The sequence below is a fragment of the Berghia stephanieae genome, chromosome 1, assembly GCF_034508935.2.
Source record: "Berghia stephanieae isolate SIO BIC M18660-M18661 chromosome 1, UCSD_Bste_1.3, whole genome shotgun sequence".
NCBI classification, from domain to species: domain Eukaryota; kingdom Metazoa; phylum Mollusca; class Gastropoda; order Nudibranchia; family Aeolidiidae; genus Berghia; species Berghia stephanieae.
Window position 1 is genome coordinate 16147991 of NC_088360.1, and position 16692 is coordinate 16164682.

General features: G+C 34.6%; 1 protein-coding gene across 3 annotated transcripts; it reads right to left on the reverse strand.

Annotated features, from left to right (window-relative positions):
- Positions 1-6017: 6017 nt before the first annotated feature.
- On the reverse strand, positions 6018-16374 carry LOC144968914 (microtubule nucleation factor SSNA1-like). 3 transcript variants are annotated; one of them, XM_078907764.1, is made up of 4 exons: positions 16181-16374; positions 9036-9114; positions 8591-8790; positions 6018-7647 (listed from the first exon to the last, which is right to left on the reverse strand). In XM_078907764.1, the coding sequence occupies exons 2-4, from the start codon at positions 9085-9087 to the stop codon at positions 7531-7533; spliced, it is 369 nt and encodes a 122-aa protein (XP_078763890.1). In that variant the 5' UTR covers positions 9088-9114; positions 16181-16374; the 3' UTR covers positions 6018-7530. The 3 variants fall into 3 exon arrangements, with proteins under 3 accessions (XP_078763890.1, XP_078763899.1, XP_078763908.1); XM_078907773.1 differs by having other exon boundaries at positions 16149-16372; XM_078907782.1 differs by having other exon boundaries at positions 16293-16367.
- Positions 16375-16692: the final 318 nt, after the last annotated feature.

A 16692-nucleotide genomic window follows, 5' to 3' on the forward strand; every position in this document is an offset into this window, starting at 1 on the left:
TGGACTGAATACACAGCTGTGTATTCAGTCCACCGGAAGAGATTATAATTATACGGGCTTAACTGTTTGACCGAGCGCGAGAAGGCGAGGTGGCCGGCTGATTTAGCACAGCGTAACTGTAACCGGGGTGGGGTGAGTTAGGTGTTCAAGCTCCTTTCTAGGCATAATATTTTCTTTCTTTCTTTCTTTCTTTTTTTTATTTTTTTTTCCATTTATTTATTTATTTATTTTTTTGGTACTCCCTTGGCAAACAAATTCTTAATTTTCAACTTCAACACTTTTAACATTATTGTTTTGATTTAGAACACAGTGAGACGTCAAAATGTATTGCCTTATGCATTCATTGTACGTAGCAATACGAGTCAGGAGAAAAACGACACAAAAACAAACAAAAAAAAAATTAAAAAAAAAAAAAGAAAAGAAAGAAAACAAAACAAAAAAAAAAATGTTAAGAGTAAGAGAACAACTTTATAGTTATAGGGTATTAAATATGTTTGAGGGATCGTCAGAGAGATAGGGCTAGTAAAAACGAAAAAATGGGATACCAGTAAAAAAAATAATTAATTTTCAATTTCAACACGTTGACACAATTCCTGGTGACTTGAGAAGTTTGAATTTTTCTAATTTAATTACTTTTACTCACTTTTAATATTATTATTTTTATTTAGAACACAGTGAGACGTCAAAATGTATTGCCATGTGCATTCTTTGACTTGTACGTAAAAATATGAGCCAGGAGAAAAACGAAACAAAAACGAACAAAAAAAAAAAAACAAAAAAAAAAAAAAAGAAACAAAAAAGTTAAGAGAACAATTTTATATTTATAGGGTCTTGAATATGTTTGAGGGAGCGTCAGCAAGAGAGAGAGAGAGAGAGAGAGAGAGAGAGAGAGAGAGAGAGAGAGAGAGAGAGAGAGAGAGAGAGAGAGAGAGAGAGAGAGAGAGAGAGCTAGTAGAAAGGAAGAAATGGGATACCATTCAAAAAATTCTAGTTTTACAAGACATGATAGACAATGAACAATAGCTCTACAAGCCAAAGGACTAGGAATGATTGCGAAAGATATAAATGTTAAGGAAGATGACTCTACGTTCTTTTAAGGACTCTATTGTTTTTAAAGGTTTGATGGCGCTTATAAAACATTGAGGTCATTTTAGGGCTAGTAGAATGGAAGAAATGGGATACCAGTAAAAAAAAATCTAATTTTACAAGACATGATAGACAATGAACAATAGACCCGCCCTACAAGGAGAAGGACAAGGGATGATTTTGAAAGAAAAGGATGTTGGAAGAAGACAAAGTCAAGACTGCCCGTGGTGGGAGGGAGGGGCACAGGCGTGCTCGAGGCCAGTGATCGATGTGAAAAGTGGCCAAATAGAACCTTACTTGTGCAAACAATACCAAAACTCTGATCTCCTTGGAAAAATCATCGGTTTTGATAATCACAAAAATTCTAACGGACTATGAAAAATTTAAAAATAAATGTTAATTTTAAATTAATCATAGAAATATTATTCTCTGTGAGGCCAATTTTGGCCAAATCGGTCAGGCCAATGGCTATCTAGCAGCCATGGTAAGAATCTCAGCGCCCGATTTCGAGCAACTCTCATCGAGACTTTCCGAGAGTAAATAAAACGCTGTAAATGATATTATTAAGCCGTCAAATTGCCATAAATTTTATGCCTGTCCATTTTTGATGATGCCTCACCTATAATAGGCTCAGTATCAATGTGGTCAATATTGAGTGTCGACGATATTTGGTCATTTTAAAATATTTTTATTTCCGGTGGACTGAATACACAACTGTGTTTTCAGTCCACTGGTGGACTGAAAACACAGTTCCATTAAAAAAACAAACAAATAAAATTTTTAAAAAAGAAAAAATAATGTAATAAAATTGTAAAATAGATAAATTAAAAATAAAAACTTAAAAAAAAAGATGTCTACAGCACGTAGGGTTCCCAAGCGGTCAACCATTAAGTACTAACCACGCCTAACGTTGCTTGACTTCGGTGATCGGACGAGAACAGGTATTTTCAACGTAGTAGACAGCAAGTGTCGAAAATAGAATTTAATATAATATTAAAACACTAATGGTAATTTATATATTAATGAATAAAAAAAACTTTATTATTTTTCACTTTATTGATATGTTATAAAGGGTTGGTGTTTGAGTGTGTGTGTGTGTGTGTGTGTGTGTGTGTGTGTGTGTGTGTGTGTTGGAGAGAGGGGGAGTTGACTGTATCACAAAGTTTCAAAGTTTATTCAATCTTAGGCTTTCGCCAATAAATCAACAATTTGATGACAACATCCCTACATGAAAGTGGAAAAAAAATGGTAAATGGAATCAAAAAAGAAACTGATACACCACACACAAAAAAAAAAAAAATACAACAATCGTAATACCACCAATACGTACAATAATAATAATAATAATAATAATAATAATAATAATAATAATAATAATAATAATAATAATAATATAATAATAATAATAATTATAATAATAATAACAATAATGATAATAATAATAATTATAATAATAATAATAATAATAATAATAATAACAATAATAATATTCCAAGAGCACACCGTCAAAGTACTTAGTTTGAGATACCTAAAAGTCTCATCCAGACACAAGCACAGGTCCCAACTAAGAGGAATACACTCAAATGTTTACCAATCATATAATATAATATGTAAACTAAACACAATACAATGCATAACAGAGAGATGATTTACAAGGAAAAAAAATATCATCTCCCAAAACTACAACTATACATTCGACTGTTTCCCTCCCAGCCAGGGTCAGGACAAAACCAAGTAATCTCATTCCAAGACAACGACAGGAAACGGAAAACGGGTATGGGGGGATAGAAGACACAGCATGTACCTCCCTGCCCACTATGGGAGGTAAGGATCCCCACCCAGATAATAATAATAATAATAATAATAATAATAATAATAATAATAATAATAATAATAATAATAATAATAATAATAATAATATATAATAATAATATAATAATAATAATAATAATAATAATAATAATAATAATAATAATTAATAATAATAATAATAATAATAATAATAATATAATAATAATAATAATAATAATAATAATAATAAGAAGAAGAAGAAGAAGAAGAAGAAGAAGAAGAACAATAATAATAACAACAATAACAATAATAATAACAATAATAACATTCATGTACCGTGGTAGCCAACCATAACCATGGCGCGTGGCATTGGAATTTAAAAAATGGTGGAGTGGTAAGAAAAAGCAGAGAGGTGCCTTATATGCTTAATGGCGATAGAGTGTGTGGTGAGTGTCTGCTTATATATCATACTCTAGGACTTCATAAGATGTCACTGATCATACTGCATACACTATACACACATTGACAGTGTAGACAGATACACACATAAGTTACTGTCAATGTCACAGTAAGTCACCAGTGCGTGGTGGAAATCAATGGGTGCATTAAAAAAACAAACTATAAAGTTATTAATTAATTAATGTTTCTTACGTTGGTTGGGTGAAATTAGTTCGGGGAAGGAATGGAATGATAAAGAATAATAAGGAAAAATTTGGGACATTCGAATGAGTTTGAGGGAACCATGCTGGAGTGTAGCATCAATTATTGAAAACCTTTATCATTTCATATCAGCATTCTTATTGTTGCCATCATTGCATCATTATTATCATCGCACCATCATTATCATCATGTTCACCTCTAATTTTATGACAATTAATAGAATTACTGCTGGTATTATGATTATTTTATAACACCTAAAGATTTCTGTAATTATATCTAGATGACTGATATGTCGAGAATGTGTTTAATAGAGATTAAAATGCTTGAGATGTTCTTCTTTGAGTAAAGAATGTATGAGATGATTGTGGGGAGGGGAATTAACAGTATCAATGTGAAGATTTTGTAAAAAGTGATTATAAACAAATTGCTATTTGTTATACAGGTACGTGTACCTTTGTGTAAATATTTGAATGAAAACAGACATCATGTATACGTCCATGGCATCGTTTTGTAATTGCGTCACACCAGTGATTTTTACATTTATTTTTTTAAAGTTAAAATTAGAAATTAAAATCTCTTGGCAAATATGGTTATTTTCTGACAAGAGTTCAACTGCAGAAAATTATACAAGCACCCAAAGTGTTTCATGTCTCATCCTTTAAAAAAAAAAAAAATCAAAGCTATTCAATCATACCGAGATTATTTTATAAAATAGTAAATCGCTCAGAGCACGGTTAAAAATGGAGAAAGAAAATCCGTTTATTTATTCTTTGGAGATTATTTTTTTACAGTCTATCTTAACAAAAAATTGTCTTATAATGGAAATTTTTTAATGAGGTGTATCTTGAGAAAAGAGTGGATAACCCAAGCATGAGGCTCTCTTGTTTGTACAGAAATCACACCTTCAAAATTGTGTGGTAAATTCCTGTTGCTTTGATAAGGTCAAAGAAAATTGTTTTGACAAAATGAATGTTTTTGCTGGATAAATGTTAGAAAATCAAATGTTGAAAATATTATCTGTGCCATTGATGTAATAAATGATATGAAATGCCAAGTCAATACTTCAGCGTTGTCGTGTTTGGTCATTCATTTCTCACTTCAATATACAGTATTGCAATCTTATTGTGACCTTATCTCTCCCAATATCTGTTGTCCATCTCCAGTTAGACTTCTGATTGTATCCTAGAATGAGATGATCCAGGTGTTCCCACACGAGATTTGCCTCCGAAATTTTTTCCCCGAATTTTGGTTTCTGAAAACTCAACAAGTCTGCACCAGTGACCTTAGAGTGTTTCAGGTCTAAATCTATTTAGTTTTCATGTGTACACAGTACAATATTCCTTTTCTAGTGATATGACTTTCCTTATAAAAGACTGAAAGTGAAAGGACTGTTCAACTTCTAAAATTAAACATAACTTTTGGGTAAAAGTAACATTCGATCAACCTGCCCAGCTGTGCCCATGCTGGATGTCGTAACATTGAGATGTTTCTTATTTTATTTATTAGCTTTTTGGGGGAAAAAAAATATTTTAGTATCTATCACTTTTACTTAGCTACTATTTTCGGTATGTTACAAGTCATAGAAAGTTACAAATACCAAGAAACTTTTCAAACTCAATGAGAAGTCACTCCGTTTTAGTTTTACGTCTCTCAGCACACTAATCATGGGCAAGGCTTAGTCAGATATTACTTCTACTGCTGTTTTTGTTTTTGTTTTTAAGGGTTTTACGGCGCTTGCAACACATTAAAGTTATATCATCGCCAGTAAAAAAGGAAGAAAATGGAATAGTAAAAGGTTCTAGAATTACAATGGAAGCATCAAAGAATAAGTAAGGGGGACTGGGAACAAATAGGGATCAGATGTAGATTCCAAGAGCACACTATCGAAGTACTTAGTTTGAGATCACCAATAAGTCTCATCTGGGCACAAGCACAAGTCCCCACTAAGAGGAATACACTCAAATGCTTATCTTATACATTCAAAATAGCAAATATAACACTACATAACAGAGAGATGATTTACAATCATCTTTCAAAACAATAACTATGCATTTGATTCCCCCCCTCCTCCCCCAGCCAGAGACAGGACAAAACCAAGTTATCTCATTCCAAGACAAAGACAAAATGCAAGTTGGAAAAGAGATATACGGGGATAGTAGATAAGCCCACCCAGTACTTCTACTGCATTTTCTTTCTTTTTGATTGTGTTGTTTTGGTTTTAGAAACAATCTGTGTAGGCCAGTTTCAGGAATTCAGTGTTGACTTCAAAATGAAAATTTGGATAATCTCCCTTATGAAGGATTCCTTCCCCTGTCCACAAGGAATTGTCCCCATTGGATTTAGAGAATCGAACCAAATGACAATTAAATGTTTCATAAGAAATACTTTCTTGACTTCTATGCTCACATCATTAAGAGTTAAGAAAAACAACAGGATATAGAATTGTTTACAAGCAAAGAAGTAAGAGTGTCAAACATTCATTTTGAAATTACAGAAAATTATTTTAGTATTAAAATATTCTGCGGAAATCATTAAAAGAATGAACACAAAACAATTCATCATTCTAAAAACAAAAACTTCAGTTATTCATTGATTTGAAGAAAATTTACATCATGAAAAAGAAAGTCATAATTTTCTGACTCGGCAACAGAACCTCAAATGCCACGAGACAATGACACTTGTTTCGTTTTGATTTTTTAAATTTTACAATGGCGTGTGTCACTTATGTTTAAACCCAAATCAGCATAAAATAAGTTTTAACTTTTACACTCCACTCCAAGAAACACATCTTTCAATTCACTAGCACAAAGCACATTGGAAAACACGCTTCAAATACAAAAATGAAGGACAACTCATTATTTGCAGTTTATCTACAAAGGAAAGCAACTTTAAATAAGATATGTGCGGCTATGTGGTCTAGTGGTATGACACTCGCTTTCGGATCGGAAGGTCCTGGGTTTGAGCCTCGCATTCAGCGCATAGTTGAGTCCTTGGAAAAGGCTCTTCACTCACATTCTCTCACCGTACTCAGGTGTAAAATGAGTACATGGCTGTTAACAGTGTTGTCTTGGTCTGAAAAATGGTAATATCGCCTAACAGGCATCATGTCCCGTCCTACATGTTAAATGTTGCTGTTGACCAGGGACCCCTTCTAAAGCGCTTTGAGCATATTTAGTGGATATTGCGCTATATAAAGCTCAATTTAAAATTTTTAATATGGAGGAGGGGGGGGGGGGGGGGGAGGGGTTAAGATTCGATTCTCTCTTCAATTTATAGTTTGCTGGACTGTAATGTCCAAATTCAAATGGCCATTAAATCAAACTTTACAGACAACCTTCATACACAATAGTATTACAGTCATACATAATATTATTACAGTATATCACAAAACTCGTGTCAACAAGTCAAAATTGGTTTGACCTTCTGAGGGATGAATAATAATAACTCAACAAAAGAAAAAAAATAACAACTCCTGATTTTGACCTTTGACATGAATACATACATTCAACATCAGATTTAAATATCAATCAGTCAACAAATAAGAGATCTATAAATTTCTTTCGTCTTTTAAACCAATGAATTTTGAGATAAAATATCAAGTTTCCAAATAAAATAAACAGCATTCTTCTTTTTCCAAAAACAAATAATTTTGAAATACTGTTGGAGAGATGGTGAGCAGTTTTTAAATGCACTCGACTGTAAAGCAACAAAAGTTGCCACAAATATTTTTCTCTTCTTGACTTGGCAAAAAAAATGTGAATAAATGTTAGGAGGAAAATTTTTATCAAAAATCTTTAATTATATTACTTTAAATTCAGGTCTTATTGGTTTAAGTCAATTCTCGTCAATAATTGTGATTTTTTTTTCTTGTGAGAATGATTTTCTTTTGTCTCCCATCTGTGAATTAAAAATTGATTTCAAATGAAGGTCAAACAAAATGTATCCATTCCTGATATTAGTTATAAATAAATATAAGACGGACTACTACAAAGACTACATCTGTAACGTGTTTCTCTGAGACGGAGCTCCCGGTGCTGGATTGGATTTCTCCTTCAGGGATTGGGATTCACGTTTTAAAACATTGAGTAACGTCTGAGAGCTTTCCAGAATCTGGAGGATAGAAAGAATAAAGGAAGTTTAATTCACAGCATTGTGTTGATAAATCAGGGGTGGGGCGGGGATTGTTACTGTAAGTATGAGGGGGGAGGGGGAGACCTGATAATGACTAACATCTATTTATTATTGGATGGGATTGGGGGAAGAAGGGGAATGGGTTTTGACTATAAAGAAGAGTCTATTTATTGTAGGGGGGGGGGGGGTGACTATAAGAATCTACCTATTATCCTCCTAGTGAAAGCTTTGCAATATTTAGTATTTATTTTGATGATCTGCTTAAAAACATTATAAACAAACCTCTTAATACTAAAAAAAAAAAAAAGGATTTGTTTGTAAAATAAGATGCAGCACCAAGTATCTAAACTTCCATGCAACACATTTCACTATGTTACAAAACGTTACAATTAATTGAAACGAGCTAAAACCAGAGAAAATTAACAAATAGTCCCCTTCAACTTATCTCAAAAGCGATTCTTCACTATGTCATTGTTACAGTTTCTTTCATACTGACATTAAAACATCTGTAAAAAAGCAGCAATGTCTTACATACATAAATTCATAGATGTGTTGTGTAAATGCCCAAGAGGTGCAGTGTCTAGTCTCATAAAAAAAAAAAGGTCAAGCATTGTTAAACATAGTAAGTTACTGGACGGTGGCAACTTTAGCCCTAGAATTATGTGTTAAAAAGGCTCTTCACACACTGCACCCCACTGGAGTAATATATGCGTGGGTGGATGGTTGTAGGCAGTACAAATATTTTTAAAATATCATAGCAGAAAGAGCATCTGACAGCCAATGCGAACTGCATAAAATGGAAAATTGTTTCCGCATGACTTACTGATAAAATTTTTAAAATGTTGTGCATTGAACAGACGAAATGCACAATATAAACAATTACATATTTATCTATAACCAATAAAAACATAGCTACAGGTACCTTCATGTAGGCCCCTTCTGTTTCAGCAATGGTCTTGTCAAATTCATTTCGTGAGGCCATCTTCTTTGCCAAACTTTCATTGACCTTCGCTAACCGTTCAGTTAATAGACGTATATCATTTTGGAGTTTTTGTTTTTCCTCCTCTTCTTGTAAGACGGATCTGTGAAGCTCATCTCTTTTGCTGCACAACTCTTCAATGCCTGAAATTAATTTTAGTGTAACATAGAACGATAAAATAGGCTCTTAACGTATCTGTGACAAATCAAAATCAAAATCATTAATTAAATCAGTAACAATTAGTTACAAAATCAATAAAAATAATGTATGGTTCGAAATATTTTTTGACAAATTATAATTGTCCTCAAAACCAGAGCAAAGGAAACAAAAAAAAAAAAACAACAAACAAAAAAATCAATGAACAAAGAGAAAATAATACGTAGATTACATTTCACAAGTTCATTGTTGTAACTCTGTAGTGCGGCTCCCTGCTGAGACATGGTTGTGATAAGTCAGTTTTGCCAATTCTGAAATGAAATACAATTTGTCATCAGAAAATGTATTGTAATAATTAGTTTTCACAAAGCACATAATTCTCAAAGGGCTCTAAGACACTACACATTCAAAGACAATTGGAAATACAAAATGCTAAAACTATTGTCTTGTCTCATCTTGTCATTAAGTCACAACTCTGTGCATCAAGACAATCACGACTATGAGTGTGGTGAGAACAAATGAATGTGCCTAAGACTTCATTTTGGTATATATCAATTTCTCTGTCAAATTCAATTTGGCCATTAATATTTCTGATGTTTTCAAGCAGAGAATAACGTATTCAGGTGGAGCTATTACTAATCAAAAGCTGAATAAGAATATTTTCAGAAGATTCCTAAAACACTGAGTTTGGGTCGACTTTGATTTCTTTGTCAAGACTAATTTGTTCCATACTTTTGAAGTCCCGACAGACAAAGATTTTCAGCTAAAGGTAGCTTATAAATGGGAACATTAATAAGTCATTCATATTGGATTGGAGTGGTTTATACAATTCAAGAATCCCTAAGAGATAAGATTGCGCTATATAATTTAGGCATTTGAATGCCATTATGGCAATTCTTAACTCCGATCTCTCTCAGGAGGCTCAGGAGGCCAACGGAGAGACCTACATATGGACCTTGTATGCTCTGTAGATTAGGTCACTAATCTAGACACCCCTCCCCCTCCCAGCCTATTTTGACTTTCTGCATTCTATCAGTTATACAATTTGTTGGAGTGTCTAAGAGCAGAGCATTGCAGTAATCAAGGGTAGATAACGCCAAAAGTTGGAAAAAAAATTCATTTTCTTTCAAATAATTGTAACCTATGCTAACAGTTGTACAGGATTACCCCATCTGAGAGATTTTGCTTGATTAATAATAAAGTTATAGCCACGGGCAAATTTGATTTTTGACACGTTTCGAGACAAAATTTAAAAAAACTGTAAAAAATTCAAATAGCGTTTTTGCCTCGCACTTGTGAGATCACAATTGGAATACGGAGCAGTTGCTTGGGACCCCTACCTGAAAGAGGATATTCAAAAACTTGAGAGTCCATAGACAAGGCGCCCGGTTCATAACTGGGAACTATAAGAGCAGAACCCAAAGATGCATGACAAAAATGTTAGAAGAAAGAAACCTCATCAGCCTCCAACAAAGAAGAAAAGAAACCTGTCTGTCATTCATGTTCAAGATTGTAACAGATCAAATACCATCAATAAAGGCAGACTCCTTTTTCACGCCACGACCAAACAAAAGAAAAATCCGAGCACTCACTTTTGCCAACCACATAACCGAAAACCCCATTGAGAGATACGTCACAAACAATTCGAACTGCTTCAAAATCCCACAGACAAGAACACAAAACTACAAAAATTCTTTCTTCATTAGAACTATCTCGGAGTGGAATGGGCTGGATGAACTGGTCATCATGGCACCACACCTAAATGATTTCAAGGCCCGACTGACATGGGCCTACGCCCAATGAGGACGCCGCTGAAATACAACCTGACCATTGGTTTCTTCAGCACCAACCATACAGATACAGAAACATGCTGAAAATTTCGTTTTCTTCATGTCTCATAAGTATCTTCATTTGAGCCAATTTGAGGAAAATCAAAAGGGGTGTGATTCCCAATTTTCGAAAATTTTGTCCTCTTGACATGGAATGGCCCTATTATCTTAAGGTGCAAAATCTCTCAAACTTAATCTTTTCTTTGTCAGACCCCAATAAGAGCGTGAAAAATATTTCTCATAGAAGAGACCTATTTTGCTCTATGTCAATCGTCAAAATAGTCCCTCAGAGCCATTAGCTGGAGTTTATCTTGGTTTCTATGGTGTGAAACAGACAATAGCAAATGCTTGCTACCCCTTGGATAGGACACTAGTTTACCCCAAAGTACATTCCCTCAAGTCTTCACCCAGGATTGATCTCTGTCCCTTGTTAATGTCAGCTTCAGAAAATTTGCCTGTGAGTCACCGTGAGCCTACCCAAGAAGAGTTCTTCTTCTTCCTTTGATTGCCCACAATCAATTGGTTGATTATTATGGCAAATATGAAACTGCTTTCTAATCTCTCTGTATTCCTTGTTTATAATCGTTAGTCTAAAATCAATTTCCAGGGACATTCAGGGGTCGTCAACATTGGTCAGTGATGGTTTGTGTAAGGTCTAAGTATTTGCATAGCAACTTGCCACAAAAGCATCAATTATAGAGGCTTCGGTCACTTAAGCGTCAAGCTGGTTCCAGTCTCTGGCAGTGCGTGGCAAGAAGGAAAAACCACGGTATTGTGTTCTGTGTGTTATGAGGCTGTATTGGTTGTTGTTACCTCTTCTCTGTCTCAAAGGTGCTGGTATTAGTTTTTTCTTGATGACTGGGCATTCAGCGAGGTGGTGCTTGATCTTAAATAGCAATAGCATTGTTAATCTTGCTGATTTTCTGCGGTGTTCTAATTTCGGCCACTGTAGTTTTTCTAGCATGTCTGATACACTTGAGGTGTTGTGATGTATGTTCAGGCCGTAGCGTGCAGCTCTTCTTTGCACTGATTCTATTTTTGAGACGTATTTTTGGGTGTGGGGATCTCAAACAGTGAAAGCATATTCCAGAACAGGTCTTACAAATGTTTTGTATGAGTTGTCTCATTCTAAAACTTTGAAGTAATCATGATTTTGAATTTTGAGGCCAGTGTATCCTGTTGACATGCTGTAATCAATAAAATTTTGAAACCAATGTGAGCTGAAAAAATTGCTTGACTGATAAAGAATGCACAATGCATGGTACCTACTTGACCTCTGGACTGATTCGCTTCAAATCGTAGGGAAATCTTTTAATCTGATTTTCCTGTCCTAGTATACCAGATATGCCACGAAAAGGCAAATACATTTTCTAAGCTGACATCTGTAACATTATTTTCGGCATCAATTTTTGAAAAAAAGACAATGTTATTTCATTTAAAGGTCTTCTTATTTGAAAAAAAATATCTTGATTATAAAGACTTGACCGGTGACCCAGGGTTAAGTTGGCATCAAGCAATTTTTCTCAGATTCATCTTGTACCATTTCCAAAACACCTCATAGTCATAATTCATACTTGTAACCAATGTTCGTATCCTTCACTACAAACTGGAAGTCAGTCTGTTGAACTACGTAACCGAACCAAAATAAAAATTATGCCTACTTCCCACCTTCAAAGATCTCAATATTGATCGGAAGACTGACACCATCAGGTGCGTTGTCCCATAAGATGCAAATATTGGGAGACCTTCCATAAGCTACTACATCCCAACAAGTTCTTGTTCTAGTAGGGGGTTTGGGAGGGGGGAAACTTTTTTTTTTTAGTCTCCCCCCTCCCCAAACCCTACTTAGAAGTTCTAGTGTAGGAAGTTTGGGAGGGGGGAGACTTTAAAAAAAAAAAAAGAAAGTTTCCCCCCTCCCAAACGCCCTGCTAGAACAAGAATACTTGGGATGTAGTAGCTTATGGAAGGTCTCCCCAAATATTTAATATTAGTCATACTGATACTGATACCTCATTGTAGGTAGTCGCATCGCCCGTGGCTGAGCCGCTGATCGAGCCCCGATATCGATGTTACGGCTCTGGAGTGAAAATTGTGTTTACCGGTGAACATAGTTTTACTTCCATTGCCGTGGAATCGCTTCCTGTGCACTAATTTCGTCACTTCCTGTCTCATTTTAAAGAGGAGAAGCCAGCGCATCAGGCGGCGTTTTCAGATTTTTAATCCGTTCATTCTTTGTTCAGATGCCAGCTGTTTGAAAATTTGGTAAGTTTTAACTTCATTTTAAATACATTTTTCATTATATTACCTATTTTTAATTAATGTTATATTATTCGCCAACCATTTTTCTCTATTTGTGTGAATTTTGGTGGTGATTGATGCTGGCGAAAGCGTCTTTTAGTGACTTTAAATACGATGCGTGTTCATGAAGTTGGCGACGGCCAACCAGGATTGCCTCTCGATGTATCCCCGAGTCTCCTGTGTACAGTGCAGTCTGTAAACTATCGACTGCGTTTGCTTTTGTGACTTGTATAAATAATTTCAAGCTAAATAATTGCTGTAAAAAGACTGAAAATAGTCCCATCCATAATTTTAGTTTTATTTTATGAATGAATGTTGAAACTGAAATGACTTTTTAACTGGGATGATACCGGACAACTAAAAATTATGTTCCACTGATATTATTTTTTATCTTTTATTTTTGTTTGTTCTGCAGGTTAAGTGTGTTGGTTTAATTTAATGTGGTTAATTTCAATACAAATAATACAGAATAGCATGATAGAGCCAATTCAAGTATATTTCATTCATTACTTTACTCTTTACCACAACAAAAATTATTATATAACTTTTAATTTTGTTGATTTAATCATAATCGAAGTACTTTTTTTGTTTTCAGAGTCAGACGTTCATTATGACACCACATTTTCATGTTTCATTTCCTGCCTTGTATTTTTAAATATGAAATTGAAATAACAATATGAATTTGATTGTCTGCCACCTCCAACTCCCGTCGTCTGCCGCCTCGAACTCCAGTCGTCTGTCTTGTATTTTTAAATATGAGATTGAAATAACAACATGAATTTGATTGTCTGCCACCTCCAACTCCAGTCGTCTGCCTCCTCCAGCTCCAATAATCTGCCTTGTATTTTTATATATGAAATTGAAATAACAACATGAATTTGATTGTCTGCCACCTCCAACTCCCGTCGTCTGCCGCCTCTAACTCCTGTCGTCTGTCTTGTATTTTTAAATATGAGATTGAAATAACAACATGAATTTGATTGTCTGCCTCCTCCAGCTCCAATAATCTGCCTTGTATTTTTAAATATGAAATTGACATAACAACATGAATTTGATTGTCTGCCACCTCCAACTCCAGTCGTCTGCCGCCTCGAACTCCAGTCGTCTGTCTTGTATTTTTAAATATGAGATTGAAATAACAACATGAATTTGATTGTCTGCCACCTCCAACTCCAGTCGTCTGCCGTCTCGAACTCCAGTCGTCTGTCTTGTATTTTTAAATATGAGATTGAAATAACAACATGAATTTGATTGTCTGCCACCTCCAGCTCCTATAATCTGCCTTGTATTTTTGAATATATGAAATTGTAATAACAACATGAATTTGATTGTCTGCCACCTCCAACTCCCGTCGTCTGCCGCCTCCAGCTCCAATAATCTGCCTTGTATTTCTAAATATGAGATTGAAATAACAACATGAATTTGATTGTCTGCCACCTCCAACTCCCGTCATCTGCCTCCTCCAGCTCCAATAATCCGCCTTGTATTTTTAAATATGAAATTGAAATAACAACATGAATTTGATTGTCTGCCACCTCCAACTCCAGTCGTCTGCAGCCTCTAACTCCAGTCGTCTGTCTTGTATTTTTAAATATGAGACTGAAATAACGACATGAATTTGATTGTCTGCCACCTCCAACTCCCGTCGACTGCCTCCTCCAGCTCCAATAATCTGCCTTGTATTTTAAATATGAAATTGAAGTAACAACATGAATTCGATCGTCAGTCTCCCCCAACTACTTCTGTATCATTGCTTGGACTTCGATGTATTTATTCAGTATCATTACCTGGATATTGCCTGTGTCTACATTCCATGCAGCCAACAACCCAGAGTGCCTAGATTTTGTTGTCTTCTGTCTTTTGCCACATATCAGCCATCTTATGGATTTAAGCGAGTCAGTACGTGAGTACCCTTTAATCTGTTCTCTTAGTGATGTTGAATGCAAAGCAATTATCAAATTTTCTAAAGTTCATTTCAATTTTAATGTAGTTTAATAGTTAGTCATATGATACATCTCTTCGAGATGTTCAGTTTGATATATGACATGCCTATGTTGCAGAAAGTTTGCAAAGTGTCGGTATTTATCGGCTTATTGTTTGTTATTATGTAATATGTTACGTAATATTCAATTTTGCATTTTCAGGTTAAGTTTTCTCTACCACTCTTATGTAGTTCTTGTTTTTAATTTTGCATTTTTATCACTGACCATGTTTGCATATATAAAGCGGCAAGCTTGTTTCTCCCGAGTACTGTTGGTGCCCAAATGTCTTGTCCAAGGATGCAAAAACATTGGGCAGTACATTTGCAAGTTGCATTTACTGACACTTGTTCAACTTTATTTCTAGCCCTGTTCATTTGTTTTTTTGTTTTTTTTTTCTTCTCTCCGAATACCAGTCATCTTTCGTCTGTTGCTCATTTGCCAATGCCAAATATTAAGTGCCTTCCCCAAGGACACAACTTTAGTGTCTAAATTCATACGTTTACGCTCCTTTCCTCTTGTTTTAACAATTTTTGTGTTCAAAATTAATCATAGCCATAGTATTGTAAGCATGCTCTGGAAGAAGACCACCCTCAAATCTGTTTTTAAAGTTATTATCCGTTCCTCGCGTCTTTTTTTTTCATTTTCTAGGGTTATGTAATTGCATGACGTTGCATAATATTGCATAATAATCATTTAATTTTTTTTAAATTTGCTTCGTCTTTCCTTTGCGATCATTTTGATATATGGTTTTATATGTATTCCACCCCAAATAACCGTGATTTTCCATTTCCCCCGCTTTTCGGTTGCTCTCTGGTCACAGTTTTAGTTTCTTTTTTCCTCTTAAATTATATTAAGTATTTTGGTCCACTTTTGCGGACTAATAATCCCGTAACTTTGGTTCTAATTGTCACATTGTCATAATTTTGGTACCATTGAAAAGTGTATTTCTTGCAGAATAGCATGAGACTATTTTGAAAACAATTGCTGCAATCTCAAATTTTCATGCAACTACCTCCTCATTGTAATCATTTGCCTTTGCACAAATGTGTTAGATTCTATTAGTGCCCTCTCCTCCCCTTATGAATGACAATTGTTCTATTTGGTTGTTAAGGTGTGAATTCTAGACGGGAAAATCATTATGGTACCGTGCCGTATTGGCATCGGTTAATCATTGACAATTGGTTTAAAAATCAGCAGTCAGATAATAATATAATGACAATGACAATGATGCATTACTTTCAATTCAACTTCAAGGTACTGTCACTCACTCGGCTGCTGCTGACACTATCCTCAAAATGTCTGTAACTATTGGTGAAATAAAAGGTAAGTATCCTTTTTCACACCTTTGTAAGTTATAAATGTAAAGATAGGAAAGATTACTTCCAATAAAAAAATGTAGAGAATCCCAACTCAAAGATTCTTCTGTTTACTGTTTACCACAACTTGTCAAGACAACTCCCGCGGGTAAATATGCCAGGGTTGTGAGATTATTCTCATAAAACATGCCATACTAGTTTTGGAAAAAAAAGACAAATATTATAGATATCGCTTTTTCCGCAAAAATGCATACAATAAAAAAAATCATCATTGTTATTCACGCGGTTATAACAATTTGACCTTGACTCACCATATAATAATACTGTATAATTATGTATCATTTAGGTAAAATTTAGTGATTTTAGCAAATCACTCCCAAAATACCAAAATATCTAACTCGGACAATTCTTTCTTTTTTTGCCAAACTGGTAATTCTGCATTGACGCATGCGCATTTTAACACG